Below are 20,317 nucleotides of genomic sequence, written 5' to 3'. Positions count from 1 at the left end.
GCCATGTCGGGCTGGTTGGGATGCCCAAACAAACAGAGCAATGTTTCGATAGCGACACAGATCCAGTGTTTACAATTTACAGGCGAATCAACCTATGAATGGCTTATAACAGTCTCTGCATATTCAACTGGGATAAAAGAAAGTACTTTTTAACATCGAAAAAAAAAACCCTAAACACGGACATCACAACTGAGGTCAGGCCATGTCCCGTCCAATTTTGGACATCATTTTACTCCGCTGATGTACTATGTACTTCTGTTTGATCACATTAAAGGGATAGTTCACCCAAAAATGAAAATTCTCTTATCTACTCGCCCTCAAGATATCCCAGGTGTGTATGACTTTCTTTCATCACCAGAACACATCTGAAGAAAAATAGAAAAATATCTTAGCTCAGTAGGTCCTTAAAATGCAAGTGGATGGTGATTTGTCTTTTGAAGCTCAAAATCACAGACAGTCAGCATAAACATCCATACGACAACTGCTGTTAAATTAATGTCTTTTAAAGCTACACGATCGCTTTTGGTGTGAAAAAGATAAATATTTAAGTACTTTTTAACTTAGAGTTACAGTTAAAAAAAAAAAAAAAAAAAAAAAAAAGTACTTAAATATTTATCTTTTTTTACACCAAAAGTGATCGTATCGCTTTAGAAGACATTAATTTAAGCACTGGAGTCGTATCGATGACGTTTATGCTGATTGTCTCCATACACTTGCATTTTAAGGACCTACTGAGCTAAGATATTTTTCTATTTTTCATCAAATGTGTTCTGGTGAAGAAAGAAAGTCATTCACACCTGGGATATCATGAGGGTGAGTAAATAATGAGCGAATTTTCAAAATAAGAAAAGGTGCCTGTTGGCTTTTTCCTTATGGAGTAAATGAGCAAACATTTTATCGAGCTTTTATTTCCACACAGACGTCTACCCATATTGAACATTACAAAGACATCATGGGGATGCAAGTTAAATATGTGTGCTAGCACAAGAATTTGTCAAAATAAATGGGTCTGACAAATTGCATTTTGGAACATCTTTTCACAGCCTCAATATTCATGGCAATATTTAAATGTGTTTAACTATCCCATCCAGTGTGTTAGGAGTAAATCTGAGTCATAAGCACACCACCTCAGTATTTTTTACAGCGTCTTTCAATTGACATGTTTTAATTACCATGTTCCATATTTCTAGTTACAGAAATCCATGAATAACCTTTAGTTAAAAAATGTCTTAATAGCTTTTCATCAGCTATCACTACTTGGACAGAAATTTCTGAAGAGAGTGAGCATTCAGTCTTCTTCCACCTGGCCTTGTACACTGGATTACACAAGCATGCTATTGGACTCAATTGGGCAGCTAAATAATAATAATCTTTAAGGGATGGAATAGCCAAGCCTCCCCCTTTCCCTTTTGTTTTACACTGCCAAATAAACCTTGTAATCCATTTATCCCAATCTTTAAATTGTTCATCTGATATCTTTACTGGGAGGCAGGGTTATTATAGTTTTGGATTTATTCAAATTCTATTTTATAGTCAATTTGTCGTTTCAATTTAGTTTAGCTTTTGTTAGTTTTCACACTTTGTCTGTTAGTTTTTGTTTTCTAGTTTCAGTTTAGTTAGTTTACATTTTTTAATTTTAATTTTATGGCTGCCAAAGCTAAAGCCTTTACCGGTATAATTAAAAATTTGTAAAATCATTAAATTTCTTAGGGCATTCTTGTGTTACATCTATCTAGTGGAATTTTCATGTTTAATTAAATTATATTGTAAATGTTTCAAATTTTATAAAGGCGATGGGTAAAGTGGGTCAGTTAAGCTTGACCTCTATTTTATCCATATGTATTTCCTTAAATAGTTAAAAAATACTTACTAAACTAATCTTTGAGAAATAAACAAACTTTGAGGTTTTAAATTGATGATTTTACATTAGGACATGTGCTGAGTTCATTCCATGACCACTGCTGAGAAAAGCAATCGTAAAGCAAATGACAAAACTTTGAGGCAAATCTTTAAGATAAAACAGTAAAAGATGACTTAGTGTTCATAAATTTTACATATGAAGAGTAAAAGTTGACTTTATGTCTGTACATTTTACACATGATGATTTATGATGTGAAAGTGTGTAAGAAAATATAAAAATTAATTTCAAATAATTTGTAGATATTTTCAATAGAATCATTTTCCCTCTGTCCCACTTTACCAACACTGCCTGAAAAAAATCTTGGATTTGGTCAAAAGAGGGCATCCAAAGGTGGTTCTTGCCATTATTGAGTATTTCTTAATTTTTTAGCTAGGAGACATCCTAAGCTTTCTATAAAGGTATAATGTCAGGTTATGTGGCATTTGGATCATAATTAAAAGTGACAAAATGTAAAATTTCCCAAAGTGTCCAAATTTGCCTATATTCACCATACTGTGTATAAAAAACTAAACTAAAATTAATTCAAGGTCATTTTTATTTTAGTTTCAAAAAATTATTTTAGTTGTTTCATTTTTTTTTCCAATCATTTCAAGAAACTGTTTTCATTTAGTTTTCATTTCAGTTTTCATTAACAATAATAACAATGCTCTGAGGTATATCAAGACATCGTCAGCAAATAATGTGATTTTTTTTCTTCCTTCCTGATCTTTATGCCCATAATATCATTATTTTGGTGTACCCATTGACTCAGGAGTTCAATGAAGTGAGCAAAAAGAACGGGACAAAAAGGGGCACTCCTACCTTTTGTCCCTTTTTATATGAGTTTGACAGACTACCATTCACGTTAATTCTTGCGTGTGGTTTCAAATATAATAACTGGATAGCTTTAAGAATATTTTTATGAAATCCAAATTTCTCTATGATTCCATACAAGTATGCCCAACTGACTGAAGCCAAAACTTTTTCAGTGTCCAGACTGACTAGCATTGCTGGTAGATTACGCTCCTAGATGTGTTTCATTATATATAATATGCATCTGACACAAATCTAACTTTCTTACCCACTTTCAAACAATTATACTGGTTTTTGACAAAAAAAAAAAAACAGAAAGGCAGCCCTGACTATCTTAGCATATGATTTTACCTTGCAACAAAGAAATCATAACCCTGCAAGTCAAGCACACTGTATTGGTTTTCAATTCTCATCACTAGCTAGATTCTCATTACAAGACAGAGTCTGTTTGCTCTCAAATGTGGTGGACAGAGATGGGGGTTGATCATTTAATTGCATCTAGTGGAAGTAGAGAACCACCACATTTCCATATGAACATATTAACCTTTTTTAGGAGCTAAATTGATAATTGGGACTGTGTGACAATAATCAGCAAACACTGGACTGACCTCAACATTAGGGGTCAAGTGTGAGACTTGAGAACATTATTTTAATCAGTATTTTGTTTTCTTGTTTTCCAGTAAGAATACCTAAATATCTTTAAAACATAATAAATTTACTTAAGAAGCAAAATTACGTAGCATTTACTGTATATTACATAATACATTTAGCAATTTACATTTGTAATTTTATTTATATTTATGCTTAAAAAGGATATATGTAGAAAAAAAGATAATGTAGTAAAAAAAAAAAATATATAAAATAAAGAGATTCTTTCTGTAAAAAAAAAAAAAAAAGACTTATTTTCTGACACAATTTCGCTTTGCAAGCAAATTTTACTGGGACCCACTGTATGTTAGGTGGCCTTAACTACTATGTACTTAACCATTTGATACAATATACTTATTATGTACATACATCTTGTAATTACATTTAAAGTACTTGCATTTAATTACATTTGTAGTTACACTGTTAACTTTACCAATAACCCTAAACCAACCCTTACCCCAAAACCTAACTCTAACCCCTAATCCTAACCCTACCCTTACTCCTAAACCTACTCATACCTCAACCTCAGTAGCAGCAAATGTGGGCATTTTGCAGAACAACATGTAGTTACACAGTAAATACATAGTCTTGTATGTATTTAATGTTAGTACATAGTAGTTAAGGCCACCTAATATAAAGTGTGACTTTTAATGTACAACAATGTACAAGTCAAAAATTCTGTTGCCTATGTTCCAACAAACCCTTTATGAAAACCCTTAGTTATAACTGTAAGGGAATTATCACTATTAGATAATATTAGATTTTTTTTGTACTGTGAAATAAGGAAAAGCAGTTACCTAACACTGATAATTTGTCCATCCGGCTCTTTTTGCAGATGTGCCTTCACCACCCATGCACCATGTTCCCTATACGTCATCACACGACTGTAGAAAGAGATATCTGATTAATATGAGCCACTCAGTTCCAGTCCATTAAAATGTGGACCTTGAATAAACATTGACCACTAGAGGGAGCTACAGGACTATAATACACTGCACCAGAACAGAAGCATGATCTCTGCAGTAAGCCATAACGATGAAATCAATAGTTCTTAAAGCATACACTGGACTCAAAACAAATAACCAAAAGCAATCCAGCAATTTTACTGGTGGCAAGATCCTCTCACTTTTCATACGAACATATTCCTCTGTGACAGAACTTTAGAGTGACTGCAAAGGTCAGGACACAAGAATAATATGCCCTTAAAGTGAATGTAATGGCTTTTAGGCTGCATGCAAATGAATGACAAGGAACTCAACAATATTGTGATGCAGGAAATATCATCGTGAGCTGTGGGACACAGAGGTGGAGATGTGGAGTGTTTAAAGGGCCATGAAAAAAAAAATAAGGCATGGAAGAGAGTGCTGGCGGATTTGACTAGCAGAGGTAAAATCTTGAGCGTTTGGAAATGCTAGCGCCGGAGGGAGCTGTTAAATTGGCATTATTTAAATATTCATGGGGGTTTTTATGACTTAATTACACTGTTTTCTCATGGAGTGTGGGGGTGAGTATGTGGGTGGACACAATGAGATTTGAGTTACTGCAACAAAAACTCTCATCTGACCAAGTCCAATTGCAAAATAACAGAAGCCAGTGATGCTGATATGACGCGGACCCTGATCTGGACAGGAAGTGGTATGATTTCAGTCATATGATTTCTGATTCATTTTCTAACCTAGCCAGTTAGAAATAATTCCATGTCGAAAACATAGCCTTGTGGGTAGGGCACATGTGTGGTGCTCATGTGTGCATGACTGAAGTTTGAATCTGGCTCATTTCCCCATCCCACCCCTCCTCCCCTCCAATTGTCAAATCAAGAAAGGCACAACAGCCCATAAATAAAAAATGTACTGTTAAAAAAAGAAATAAATTATTTCAGATTCCAAGGGGTCATACCAGTTGTGGCTATTCATATGAGATTCATTAATTTAAGATCCAGCAATATAACTCTTTAAAGGTCTCAGAGTTGATTCAGAGATTTGATTCTCCCTAAAGACACTGAGCTCTCACCATTCATTAGGTCCCATTCTGCGGTCGTACACTCGAACCGATCCGTCTCCAAGACCTGCAGCAACCAGTGACCGTTGAAGATCACATGACAAGGTGGTCACACAGCTGTCCGCTCCTGTCGGTATGTCCTACAGCACACATGATGTCAACAGTGCAATGGATTACACAACAACAGTGTAATTAATTACACTGCAATGAAATCATGATAGAATCAGTGTCTTCTGTTTCCAGAAAAAATTCTAAAAATCCTTAAAACAAGTTATTACATGGCTCTCTTGAATACCAGAGACTATTTAGCAGAGATGGGCCACTTTTAATTTAAATGAATGGGAGAAATTGGAATGCCCAACCAAGATCAACGGATGTAGAAAAGGAGGTCCCGCCTTACAGGTAAAAGAGCCAATCACCTTTTAGATATTGACATCACCTGTCAATCAACTCAAGAACGCGCAAGCGCATTAGAAATACAAGCCAGGAAAATTTAGTTTTTTTGCGTAAGATGAGGTAAAGAAGCACAATTTATGATACCAGTATTATAAAATTCCATTGCTGATTTAAAATATGTTCTTTGATCCTAAACTTGACCAATTGTTTTTGAGATTTCACTCTTTCCTCATTCAAGCAGATAAGAGTTGCACTGTCATGACTGGAAATAGCCTCCCAAGACCGTTCCAAAGATGGTCGACAGTGGACTGACTTGCCAGAAAGACTTTGGGAATGCATTGTTCTGACTGGTCAATTGCGTCTAGTATTTCTGAATAATGGCTACACATATGGGAAAAAATGTCCAGGTATTGCGAGTCATCTTTCCTACATTTTGTGTCATTCTGTGATATCAACAAGTATGCCTTATAAAATAATTTCAATTTAAATCAATATTTCATGTCCGTTTATTTATTTATTTGGCAAGTAGTCTTGTAACAAACAGGATAACGAGCAGAGAATTATTCACGTTGTACACTCAATGGCCACTTTCTTAGGTAAACCTGTACATCTACTTATTCATGTGATTATCTAATCAGCCAATCGTGTGGCAGCAGTGTAATGGCTCTCTGGAATACCAGAGACTATTTAGCAGAGACGGGCCACTTCTATTTAAATGAATGTGAGAAATTGGAACACCCAACCAAGAAGCTCTAGCACCCAATGGTCAACATATGTAGAAAGGAAGTCCTGCCTTTCAGGTAAAAGAGCCAATCACCTTTTAGATACAGACATTGCCTGTCAATCAACTCGACAAAGCGCATGCACATTAGAAATAATGCGTTTTTTTTTGTTTTTTTTTGCATATATGAGGTAAAGCAGCACAATTTATGATTCCTGTAGTGTAATATATAAAATCATGTAGATATGGGTCAGGAGCAAGTAAATGTTCACATCAACCATTAGAATGTGGAAAAAATGTGATCTCAGTGATTTAAACCGTGACATGAATGTTGGTGCCAGACAGGCTGATTTGAGTATTTCTGTTACTGCTGATCTCCTGGGATTTAGGAGTGTAAAGAGAGAAAAAAAAAAAAAAAAAATCCAGCAAGCAGCAGTTCTGTGTTTAAAAACGACTTGTTAGTGACAGAGGTCAGAGGAGAATAGCCAGACTGGTCCAAGCTGATAGGAAGGTGACAGTAACTCGAATAAACACGCGTTACAACAGTGCTATGCAGAAAAGCATTTCTGAACCTACAACATGTCGAACATTGAGGGGGATGGGCTACATCAGCAGAAGACCCCTCCGGGTACCACTACTGTCAGCTAAGAACAGGAAACTGAGGCTGCAGTGGGCACAGGCTCACCAAAACTGGACAGTAGATGACTGGAAAAACATAGCCTGGTCTGACGAATCTCAATTTCTGCTGTGACATGCAGATGGTAGGCCCACTGCAGCCTCATTTTTTTGTTCTTGGCTGACAGAAGTTGAACCCAACGTGGTCTTCTGCTGTTGTAGCACATCACCTCAAGGTTCGACCTGTTGTGCATTCTGAGATGCTATTCTGCACACTACAATTCTGCACACTACAATTGTACAGAGGGGTTATCGGAGTTACCGTAGCCTTTCTGTCACCTTGAACCAGTCTGGTCATTCTCTGTTGACCTCTCTCATCAACAAGGCATTTTCGTCCACAGAACTGCCACTCATTGGTTGTTTTTTATTTTTTCGCACCATTCTCTATACACTCTAGAGACTGTTGCACGTGAAAATCCCAGGAGATCAGCAGTTACAGAAATACTCAAACCAGCCCGTCTGGCACCAACAATCATGCCACTGAGATCACATTTTTTCCCATTCTGATGGTTGATGTGAACTTTAACTGAAGCTCCTGACCTTATCTGCGTGATTTTATACATTACACTGCTGCCAGCTGATTAGATAATCACATGAATAAGTAGATGTACAGGTGTACCTAATAAAGATGAGATGTATGAGATGATAGAGCAGAGCACTAATTCACTGTGAAGTGCACAGCACATGAAGACTATATATTTATATAATTGAATCACAGCAATTGCGATTTAACGATCACACTGAAGCAAACTTTTTATCTGGAGAAGTGAAGCTTCTGTCAAACCACACTTCAAAATAAAAGCTAGACTCCTAAAAGTGAAGAAATTGCAACAGAAATATCACAACTGTATTGTAAAATGTAATATTCTCTGCAGTAATATTAATAATAAATAATACAAATAATAATAATAAAATAATCATAATTAAGCAATATATCACAAGCAAGAGTGCTGTTGTAATGAATAACATTTTGTAAAAATGCAATAGTTGTTAAAAGTTTAAAAAAAAAGTAACTGTTCTATTTTCACATGTTAAAAGTTTTAAGAATAAATTAGACACCATTTTGTTGATGAAGCTAAATTAAACTTTAAAACATGGAATTCACAAAACATTATGCAAACATAATGTAAAGATTTCAGTAGGGCCCTACTTAAAAACCCTTAAGCAATGCATACTTAGTTGAGAAACACTTGAAGGAAACACTTGAATTTATCATTTACATTGAAATGTAACTTTAAATAGGCTAAAGGAGTGTGTTCAATATCACTTACCATAAAAGCATGTTACTGCTGTGGTACTGAAATTAGTACTGAGAACCTGGAAATTTTACTGGTATCAACTACTGAAATTTTGGTCTCATGACAACACTAGTTTCTAAAGACTCTGTGGTCTCTTTCTTATCACATAATAATGTTTTTAAACACAAATCAACATTTCATATCCATTTAATTATTTATTTGGTTAATAGCCGTAAAATAAGCAACATCATCTACAGTCAGTCTGTCATTATGCCTTCAAGGTCATACAAGACCCCAGTGCGAAGGATAATAAACTTGCAAAGCAAAATTGCATAATATATTGACTACTAAAAAATGTAGACTTCTAAAAAAAATTATATATATATTGTCAAAATAAGAACAAAAACTGGGGTAAGAAAAAAAAAATTCAAGATTTATTCTCTGAAAATCAGTTATCCTACACAATTTTACTTCTCTTGTAAATATATTTCATTCAAAGGATGTTTAGATATTTTTCTCTGGAAAATAAGACGTTTATTTTGCAGTGTAATCAAGGATTACAGTTTTGCCATGTGTAATGCCAATAATCTGACCTCATTTTGTCAAACAAATGTCAATTTCATTAGTTTAAAAAATACTCAGAATTTATGTTTTCATAAGTATTGAAGTGGTAAGACATTGAGAGAGAGAAATAACTTTTTTCCGTCCCAAAAACGGAAAGTGTTGCACATAAATTATGGAGTTACAAAGCCAGTCTGGGACCAATGTGTTTAAGGTGAAGGCGTGTGTGTGTAACTCAGCCAGTACCTGTACTTTCATTTCTCTTTCTGTGTCCCAGATCCGTATTACTCGTACGTCACCAGACGTCATCAAGAGCCCGGTCTCCTGCTCCCAGTCCACCACCATGCCTGCACCTTAAAGAGAGAGCACAGCGGGTTAACACACACACACACACACATACTCTCTTTCTCTCTCTCACTCTCCAACTCCCTCACACACACGCAACCATGCACGCACACACACACACACACACATACACACACAGCCTAGTTAGGTAGATCGAATGTTGATTATTGGTACACTGGTAGAATCATAGCTGTTTGTTTGCTTTCTGCTAATTGTTTATAGATGATGCAATTTAAAATAGATTATTTTACAAGAATAGTAATTCAATTGTCAGAATTCAACAGGTCGTAAAGTTGTGTCATGTACCACTGAGTCTGTACAATTCTAAGATAAACTGAGTTGTACTCTGGGCAGGGGGATCATGACCCCCCGAGTTTCAGAACTAGCACTGTGTGTTCCAGGCCTTAGTGAATTCAGTTATGATATAGTAATATGATTCTCGTTTGAGAGAACACTCAGTTATTAGATTCTATCTTAAGGGCTATAAGATTTCATTTCAGGTTACACACTACATTAGTGCAGACACTACAGATACTAGACAGTGACTATAGATTATTATAATAACATGGTGTATTTGATGTCACGTTTGGGTGCAATTAAACTGCAATTAATGGGAAAAATATATAATAAAAAAAATTTATAATAAAAATAGTTTTATTTAATTCATTTTAAGTAAAATAATAGTTTAAATTTAATAATAGTTTAAATAATAATATATCTGAACTCATTTTGCACACGCACGCACTCTCCATCTTTGAGTAAGCACTGTAAGAATCCATGTCTTGGTCTTCTCAATTTAGATCATTCTCAAAACTGAAAAAAAATTGGTCGGGTCTCGTTCACACGCTGGGTTGGCCTGCAGACCTCTAGATTTAACTGACTGAAAACAACTTTACTGCAAGGCATCAGCGCTCACGCTGAGAGCATCTTCTGAAAGCTGAGATGGGAAGATTTATGTCTGGTCTTGTGCAATGTTCAGTTCTGACTGTCCGTCTGCCTGTCATTCTCTGCCACTGTTCAATCATCTGCACAAAGAACAGTCTTTAATGGGTGTCCTAAACACACAGCCCAAAGTTATGTGGATCAGGACACAGCTGGAACTGTGGCACTGCTGCCCTACTTTCAAAAGTTCTGCTGTCTGTCAGAAATCCACTCTGAGGGAAGAGAGAAACTCCCTCACAATCCTCCCTCCAAACACTGCTGAGATATAAATAGAGAAGCCAAGGGAGGATTTCACATTAGGAATAAAAACTTTATGAAAAACATTCATTATTTTTTGGTTTGTCTTCACCTGCCTGAATTCCAGTGTTTCGCTTAACTGAATGAACTCGAACCTTAGTGAGATTTATTAACTTCACAACAACTTAACTAATTCAGATGCAAAGAGAATGTTGTGTGTGTGTGTGTGTGTGTGTGTATATATATATATATATATATATATATATATATATATATATATATATACACACACACACACACACACATATATATATATATATATATATACACACACACAAACACACACTCAAGCTATTTTGAGCATCTTATACACACATTATCTGTTCTTATCAACACAAATATGTACACACACCAGTCTGATTGAGAGTCACGTAAGATTAATACATATACTTAAGTTGATGGTGATGTTGCTCAGGGAATATTGCTTAAAACAAAAGTTTACATACAAATTTCATTATTTTCCTTGAGATATGCATTATTATAAACAAGAACAATGAAGTTTCAATGTAATTTATCTGAATGGATCACCCACTAAGAATATTTTTCAAATTAAATATTTTGAACTGATTTGACTTCCAACAATCAGAATGGAAGGAGTGAAAAGAGCCAATTAGATGGATGCAGAGGAAACTGTTAAGCTATGATTGGAATTAGGAAAGCGTTAGATGTTGAGTATTTAGAGTCACATGCACAAACACACACACACCAAATGGAAGTGGAAAGGAGGAAGAGAAGCACTCACCTCCCTGCTTACTTCTGTCAAGATAGATTGAAACCCGTCGGGCTAAACCTGTGAGAGAAGAGAAGGAGAGGGGAAGAGCACGGGGGGGAAGAGCAGGCGGGCCAGTCAGTATATCAGCCAGAGGGCACCACCATGTTAGCGCACACACACACGCGCACACACGCTCGCACACACGCTCACACACAAGATTGTGATTACACAAGCACACTTCTATGTAGAAACAGGTGCTCAAAGACATACATTAGGATGTGCTCTGTAGGTTAATGCACATGCATGCACACACACACACACACACACACACACACACACACACACACACACACCCCCAATAAATATGGCCTGTGGGGTTTCGGGCCAGCTGACGGAAGTGTCACTTGCCTATTAGACCAGTACTGCACTGCCACTATATCTTTCATTCATTGATCATGTACATGTTGCTATGCCTTGTTAACGTAAATATAGGTTTTCTGTGATACAATGAACACTGTAGTTGCAAATTCTGCTGATTTAAATATGTCACCAAGGAAAAGTTATCTAACTGGTTGACAGATGTTTTGTTGTATATATAAAACATAAATTGTATAATTTTGGCTGACGATTAACTGCCATACAAATTTTATACAATTAACATGATTAACAATATAATTGTCACTTACAGTGTAAACCTAATACACATTAATCTTAAGATGTTGAGTAGGGATGTCCTGATACCATTTTCTTGAGAATGAGTACGAGTACCGATACTTCATTTTTGGTACTCACCAATACTGAGTTGTGGCGAGCAGGGCGGGGCCGAGCGGCGTCTGGGCAGAGCGAGGCCGGGAAGATAAGTGGTGAATGAGGTCCACCTGTGTGCCACACCGGTCTCGCGTTCCAGTGAGGGGCGGCGGGAGTATTTAAGGAGAGGAGAGCGGCAGACGGGAGAGAGAGACGCACGAAGCTGACTGAGTGTAGTGTTGAGCTTAAAAGCCAACAGAGTTTGTGTAGTGAAGCTGAAAAGCATAACATAGTGTGAAGCAGTGTGTTATAGTGTGCAACTGAAAAGTGCAACAATAAATGTCTTTGTGTTTTGTCAAGCCGGCCCCAGCTTCCTCCTTCCATGAATTGTTACACTGGTGCCGAAACCCGGGAAGGAGGAAGGATGTGCCGTCAAGGAGTCCTTGCCACTGACTGAGGAGGGTGACGCCGATGGGTGCTCGATCTGGTGGCGTGGAGCTCTGCGACAACTGGCAACCGAAAGGGACGGCTGAGAGGTCCAGTGCCATCGCCTGGTGTCGCGGACGGAAGCAGTACAGCGAGCTGAGGACCAGGTGACGGCATGTCCTGGGCCGGCAAGCCCGTCTCTCTCTCTCTATTCTCCCCCTCCCCCTCTCCTCTCCCTCATCCTGTTCCCACTCCCAGGCATGTACTCGTTCCAGTAAGGGGTGGCGGGAGTATTTAAGGCGAGGAGACAGCGGTAGAAGGGAGAGATGCACGAAACAGACTGAGTGTAGTGTTGAGCTGAAAAGCCAACAGAGTTTATGTGTAGAGAAGCTGAAAAGCATAACGTAGTGTGAAGCAGTGAGTTATTGTCAGGGTTGGGAGGGTTACTTTTAAAATGTATTCCACTACAGATTACAGAATACATGCTGTAAAATGTAATTTGTAACGTATTCTGTTAGATTACTCAAGGTCAGTAACGTGTTCTAAATACTTTGGATTACTTCTTCAGCACCGGTAGATTTTTTCACTTGTTTTGACTATAAAAACTCTGCCTGTACAATAAGACAAAATACACATGTTAAAAATACATTCTTTGAAAACCCTAAATATCATATGCAGTGTTGTTTCTAAAACAAGATAAATCTAATTGTTTTAAGGATTTTTAGATATTTTTACAGTTAAATAATACAAAAATTATCATCAAGAATACGATTTTTGCCCTAATATCAAAGGTCTTACTAGAAAAAAAGAAATTATGATTTTCTTGATAAAAATATGATCATGCCAGGTAACGTGCATGTAAAATGGCTATAAACAGCATTTTAGCTTAGCGTAAAGCTGACAATTTACACAAGGTTTATTTCTATTTTTTCTGCTCCAAACTTACTTCTCTGTCTGCTCGTATGAATGTAACACATCATAAGAAATTGTTTCACCACTGTTCAAATGCACCTTGGATCGCGCACCATTTATATGTATAAATGTTTTCCATCTGAAAGGACAATATTAAATGAAACAAATGACAATAAAATGCAAAGTAATCTCTTCAGTAATCAAAATACTTTTTGAATATAACTGTACTCTAATTACCAATGATTTAAATTGTAACTGTAGTTGAATACAGTTACTTATAGTTTGTATTTTAAATACTTAATCCCGTTACATGTATTCCGTAACTCCCCAACCCTGGTTATTGTGTGCGACTGAAAAGTGCACCAATAAATGTCTACATGTTTTGTCAAGGCGGCCCCAGCTTCCTCCTTTCCATGAATTGTTACATGAGTCCGCTACTTTTTTTTTCTGAACTCAACAGTTTTTTCTATTTTATCATAAAAATGGTGTTTAAATAAATTATTCATTAAAACTTTAATCAAAAGAAAATGTAACAATTTTCAACATAATATTGTATTATTTGTATCAAATGAAGTGCATTCCAAAATACAACATTGGAGTTATATTTTTTCAAATTAAGTGCTGCATAACAGAACATCACAGATGTTAGATACTGCTTAAGTATAATACAATTACTACTGATTTATTATTATTATTAGTAGTAGTAGTAGTATTACAATGAATATTACATAACTTTACAGTAGTGATATATTTCTGTCATACTTTTTCCTATATATTTACCATTAATTTTGACAGAGCTTTTCTTTTGAAGTGTTTCTGTGTTGTTTTGACCAAGGAGCTCTGACGTTATGACGGCAGCTTCCCACTCTGGAAAAGCCAGTCGCTATGTGACTCAAAGTGATTAATAAACTGCAAAAGGCTGCTATTTAATTAAATAAGTATGTACTCTGTATGTGCCTCATGCTACAATGTGAATTTGCACTCTGTTTACTGTCATCTGCAACAAACAGTGTGTGCGATGCTCATGACGGTGTTTTCCCTGTACGAGCCTTGGAGGAGCCTTAAAAGGTATGAACAGCCAGCGTCAGCACAACACAGTCTCCACACATTCACAAGCGCTCACATTTTAAATACAAGCAAACTATATATTTAGCTAAATAAATCGCAGCTTTTGCGTTTAAATAATCTCACTAGGACATAACGTGATTTTAATTTGTGGGCTGAATGTTTACGTAATGACATCTGTACGTCAGATGGTATCGGTTTTTCTTATCGGAGCATTTTTACAAGTACGAGTACCAGTACATGACCAGTATCGGTATCAAGACATCCCTATTGTTGAGCCCTGCACATACACACCCATTGGTGATAACACACAAAGACGATCCCCACTCACATTTCACCTGAACTTAATTCACATGAAACTTTATCTACTCTCTCTCTCTCTCTCACACACACACACACTCACACAAGAAAGGGAAGTAGGGAGCACAAGGCTGTGGTTTCTCAGCATGACATCTGCCAATTAAATTGAGTTTTCTCACTGGTAGCTGAATAGCAAGGCTGCTATCTGCTCTCAGAGCTCAAACTTCCCTCATCCATCTTAAAGTAGCACAGATGTGCAGGAGCTCTTCAGGAAAGCCAGTGGTTTCTATCATGTAAAATGTATTCACTCAGTTATTTCCTGCGTTATCCTGTGGGTTATGCTATGGATTACTCTCACTGAGAATCTGTATGTTTCATAATGGGAAAGTTTAAAGTTATTTTGTTAATGGAAAAATTTGAGGTCAACGAGTACACAGTAATGAAAAAGCACCATGGTATTTTCATGGCCTTTTGGACATGGCACCATTGTAATGGCCAAGGTTTTTGGACATGTACAATGGTATTCCTATGGATCTACATGGTAACAACTCAGTACCATGGTATATGTGTAGTTTAAATGCTTATGAAATACTTTTGGAAAATTGACATGTTCTATGATGTGACGTGTTATACTAAGGGCTACATTAATGCACATGCTTAACTGGGCAAGAGTGATCCTTTTAAAGTGAGTCACACTGCAGAAAACAGAAGCCTTGTTTCACCTTTCCAATGACAGAGGACCATAACAAATGCATTTACACACATTACAGAGAGCAAAAAACACAGATGGCAAGAACTTGCAGGGGAGTCAAAGTCATTTAAAAATAAAGAAAACAAAGGAAAGTGAAAGAGAATGACTGAGCAGCTGTTAATATATGCTGGGAGGGCGGGAAGGAGAAACAGCGCTAAGGATGTCTGAACATCTGGGACACCGAGATATGACACTTATAATTTCTATAAAGCTGCTGATCTTTGACTCAAACATGGAATCATACCTTTTAACTTTAATATTGAGGTATAAGTGTCATCCAGCATGGATTCACATAAGACATGCTTCCATGCACAAATGTCATGAATTTTAAATTTGTCTAGGATTCCGTGGTAAGGGCAGAAGGACATGGGGGACTATTTCTTGAATTTCCTTCCAACTTCTGTTCAGGTGGAGCCATGACTTGATTCATATCATGCTGTTTGTCTTTCCCCCTGTAGTTGTAACCTCTTTTAATGACAGTTCTGAGATCACTTTGTCTGAAGCCATAAAACAACTTAGAGAAACACACCACAAGTGATTAAAGGAATAATTCACCCACAAATTTAAATTCTGTCATTATTTAACCACCCTCATGTCAATCCAAACACATATGACTTTCTCTCTTATGTGGAACACAAACACAAAAAAGATATTTTAATGAATATCATGGCCTATCTTCTCAACAGAATGGCAGCTGATTGTGACTCACTTTAAAGCTTAGAAAAGGACTTAATGCTTAGTTGCATTGACTACTTCATAAAAGTAGTCAATGCAACTAATGCATCATATTCAAAGTCCTCTGAAAGCATGCAGTAGGTTTTGGTGAGATGCAATACAAAATGTAATTAATTTTTGAGTAAAAATACTGACGTCCGTTGAGAGAAGCTCACTCACACAGGCTCACCTGTTACCTGCGTTTCTATATACAAAAATAAGCCATACAAGTTTAGAATGACATGATGATGAGTACATTTTCATTTTTGGGAGAACTATTTCTTTAAGACCTGAAAAGCCTTCTTTCCATCATAGATCCTGGCATGTTCACGACACTTGCAAGAACTTCTTTATTTGTCGACAGTTGGAAGCATGGTGCGCCACAGAAGAAAAAAAAAAACTGCATACAAACTTCAATGGTTCTTGTGCCCATTACGAACGTGGCAGGATTGAACATGTGGAAGAGTGAAGGAATTTAAGAGCCATGGCAGAAGGCCAGATTTTAAGTGAATAACTTCTGTCTGTTCTTACTTCTTGTCTGTTCCTCACACAAAGCTAAAGTACTGCTTTTTTTTTTTTTTTTTTAGAAAAAATTGAAATATAAACAAAAAATCATGTGGAATACTTTTATGGTGCTTTTTTTTTTTTTTTTTTCATTTTTGGAGCTTGACAGCTGGGGTCACCATCCTCTGAAGAAGAGCAGCTTGGACATTTGACTAATTATCTCCTTTGTTTTTCACAGAAAAAATAAATAAATAATAATTAAAAAAAACTACTTGTTTTGAGCAACATAAGTCTGAGAAGATGACAGAATTTTCATTTGCAAGGGAACAATCCTAAAAAATCTATAAGAATATCATTGCTCTCAAAACTGATACTGACAGCTCAAACACACACATCATGTAGACATAATGATTTTTATACTGTACAAACTATAGATTTTATCCCCTAACCCTACCCCTAAACCTAACCCTCACAAAAAACGTTCTGCATTTTTACCTTTTCAATAAAACATCTACACACCTATGTAAACCCCCCCCCCCCCCCCACACACACACACAGCAGCTGGGCAGAAACATCATCAGTATGTATGAGAGTCAAACTGGGTTTAACTGACGGGGTTGTGATGAGGTCTGCTGCTGACAACTAATGTCAATCCTAGTTTCACTCACGCTGACACTGACGTGTCATTCAGCTCATTTCAATGTGCAATTTAATTCCAAATCCCACTGAGGAGCCAGTTTTTGAAAAATTATCTAGATTACACAAAAGATGAAGCAAGTTCATTTTCACTGTGTAAACAAACATGACGCATGTCTTGCTTTGATATACAGTAATCTTACAATCCAACTGTAATAATGAGAAGTCACTGGGACTATAATGCTATTTTGTGTATTCCTGTCAGTTTTAAATGGAAAACTTTAAGGTGCATTCACTATTTTTTTCCCCATTCAAAAAAATTAACCCTAAATAAATTAACATTACTTTTGAAAAATATGTTTAAAATCATGTACACTCACATGAAATCAATATCCTAATAAAAGCTGTTTTAGTTTACATGGAGCTGGGCTACCTCATGGGGACTGACTTGTTGAGATCATGTGACCGGTTACTACTCATTTTATTTCAGTTAGCACCCTTTTTACTGAATACTTTTGATCACAGAATTAAGTAATGATGACTGACCACTAAGTGACAGTATTAGTCCAAGATGACTGCCATATCGGCCAGCAAACGTAATTGAAAAATGACTAAATTTAAAAATACTGAAAAACTTATTTTTTGTGCTGTGGTCTAATTTTTCATTAAATGGTCTGTTTACACACATAAAGAAAAAATGGATACAGCTAAAATAATCATGGAAAAACTTAAAACGATTCTGAATGAAAAAAAATATAGTAAATGCTAGGTAATTAGCCATCTCTTTCTAGCCTGATGAGGAATGTATATTATGTCCAAAGTTACATATTGTATAAACAATTCTAAACCAAAGCCACAGCTACGCAGTCTGTTAGGATAGTAAACACATTTTTCTACATTTTATACATACAATTATACATCTGTGCGCAAACACAAACAATAGTGAAATAACTACCCATTTCTTAAAAAAATAAATAAATAAATAAAAAAAACAGCAAAACTGAAAAATGTAAAAAATAATACCACAAAACTGTAACTACTAACACAGTAACTAGCATCTGCTTTCATACCAGAGCACCCATGGGCATCTCTACAGTCCCGTGCCAAGCAGGGAGATTGGAAATTCCGACAGCTTTTTCCAACCACTGGCCGAGCAGAGAATAGATTGGGACAAAAGACTCAGATGAGAGAAGAAGGGCAGTACTGCAAGTGTGAAAGTGTGTGTAAGTGTGAAAGCAAACCTCGTGTTGTGGGCAGCATGTCAGACAACCCCTGCCATGCAGTGACCATCTCTGGATTCCGTTGGTCTGCAAAGTTCTTCCAGACACGCAACGCTCCATCATCTGTAAAAAATAATAATACAAAAAATAAATATTGAACATTTATACTCAACATATATACTCAACAAGTCAGTCCCTATGAGGTAGCCCAGCTCCATGTAAAATAAAACAAAGTAGACTAAACAAAACAAAAAAAAAAAACAGAAAAAGAGCGGCATGGTGCAAGTCAGCTAAGAAACTGACAAACATGAAGACAGATTAAAGCTTGTGTTAACATGATAGACAGGCGAACTGACCAGTGGCAGTGAGGAGGAGTGAGCAATCATGGCCATTCAGGTACTCCATGGCCGTGATGCGTGTGTACCGTGGGTTGCCGTTGTAGAAATAATCCAACCTTTCTCCTTTCTCCCAGTCCCAAAAACTGCTCAACACACATAAAAATACAAATAGCCAGTGTTGGGTGAGTTACTAAAAAAAAAAAAAGTAATCCACTACAAATGACTAACTACTTCTCTAAAATTATAACCTGATTACTTTACTGATTACTTCATTGAAAATTAATACAATTACTAATTACTTTAATTTTAAGTTACTTTCTAAAACAATTGTCGCAAAATATTTTTTGCTTTTCCGCGCAACAAATTCAAAATAATATCTATTTTCTCCCTGTTCATTCATTCCTCGCACACCCTTCAGCTGTCACAGAAACGCAAACAGACATACTGTACATAAGAACATCTGAATTCACATTTGAATTGTATTACACATATGATTTGTAACCCAATATACTTAAAATTAATTTCATTGAAAGTCAGAAATTGTAATCTGATTACAAGAATTTTAAATGTAATGCTTTACAATATTTTTTGTGCCTAAAAGTAATTCGATTACACAGCTAATTACTTTGTAATCCAATTACAACCAACACTGCATAGAGAGCAGTTGTAATAGAGCCCACAAGGCCTTTCTGTGGTCAGCTGAGCTCAGTCTCTCTCTAGTACAGATAAATCTGATCAAAGCAGGTGAGTGAGTTTAGGGTGAATTTCTGTGTCACTGACATTTGAGACATGGAAAATGCAGCAACACAAAAACCTATCAAATCTCAGTACAGATTACCAGTATTCAGAATGTTAAAAACCGATACGTGCAGAAGGACTGGGTCAAATAGGCAATAAACACATCTTCCTATTAATATTTTCAGCTTTTTGATAATATTCTATATATGTATTTGTTCTGAAATGGTTTGAAAGGGTTTTTTTTTTTTTTTAATCAGAGGAATCATTTCAACCAAACAGCCAAGTAGATTAAAAATGTCCTAAATAAATAAAATACAGTAGTAATAAAATAAAACTAAATTAAAGAACCATAATAACAGTAAACACCAATATTCACCTACATTGATTGATGACACAAACAAATCATTAAATCAGTGGTTCGAACTGTTTATTGAAAATAACAGTTTGAAATGAACCAAGCTTTCCAAACTCTGTCTGCATTTGGGCTGCACAGTTAATTGAACAAATAATCCTGATTACAATTACACCTGCCACAATCAACTAATCGTGAATAGCATTTTGTTTAGGTATACTTTCGTTGCTTTTTTTTTTGTACTCCCAAAATGTTTTTTTGCAGGGGCTTAGCAATGTAACCAATCACATAGATGTCTGTTGCTCACTTTTTTGGTATAATGTTTCCAAAATTTGAATAACAATTCTGTTTTCATGCTGCTATGGGGG

The 20,317-nt window shown here is 36.2% G+C and overlaps 1 protein-coding gene across 5 annotated transcripts in view; it reads right to left on the bottom strand.

The window, feature by feature from the left end:
- The window catches only part of rptor (regulatory associated protein of MTOR, complex 1), a 389,387-nt gene that overhangs the window by 7,825 nt on the left and 361,245 nt on the right, over positions 1-20,317 (bottom strand). For 3 of the 5 annotated variants that reach the window (XM_051712022.1, XM_051712021.1, XM_051712024.1), the window contains 6 exons: positions 18,878-19,002; positions 18,543-18,644; positions 11,277-11,324; positions 9,197-9,303; positions 5,372-5,499; positions 4,159-4,245 (listed from right to left, as the gene is read on the bottom strand). In XM_051712022.1, coding sequence (XP_051567982.1) covers positions 4,159-4,245; positions 5,372-5,499; positions 9,197-9,303; positions 11,277-11,324; positions 18,543-18,644; positions 18,878-19,002 — 597 coding nt within the window. The remainder of the gene's footprint in view (positions 1-4,158; positions 4,246-5,371; positions 5,500-9,196; positions 9,304-11,276; positions 11,325-18,542; positions 18,645-18,877; positions 19,003-20,317) is intronic. The other 2 variants (XM_051712025.1, XM_051712026.1) reach the window with 1 other exon arrangement.

Source organism: Myxocyprinus asiaticus, chromosome 12 (assembly GCF_019703515.2).
Source record: "Myxocyprinus asiaticus isolate MX2 ecotype Aquarium Trade chromosome 12, UBuf_Myxa_2, whole genome shotgun sequence".
Lineage (NCBI taxonomy): Eukaryota > Metazoa > Chordata > Actinopteri > Cypriniformes > Catostomidae > Myxocyprinus > Myxocyprinus asiaticus.
The sequence above is the reverse complement of the archived record's forward strand: the minus strand, read 5'-3'. Positions and strand labels throughout refer to the sequence as shown.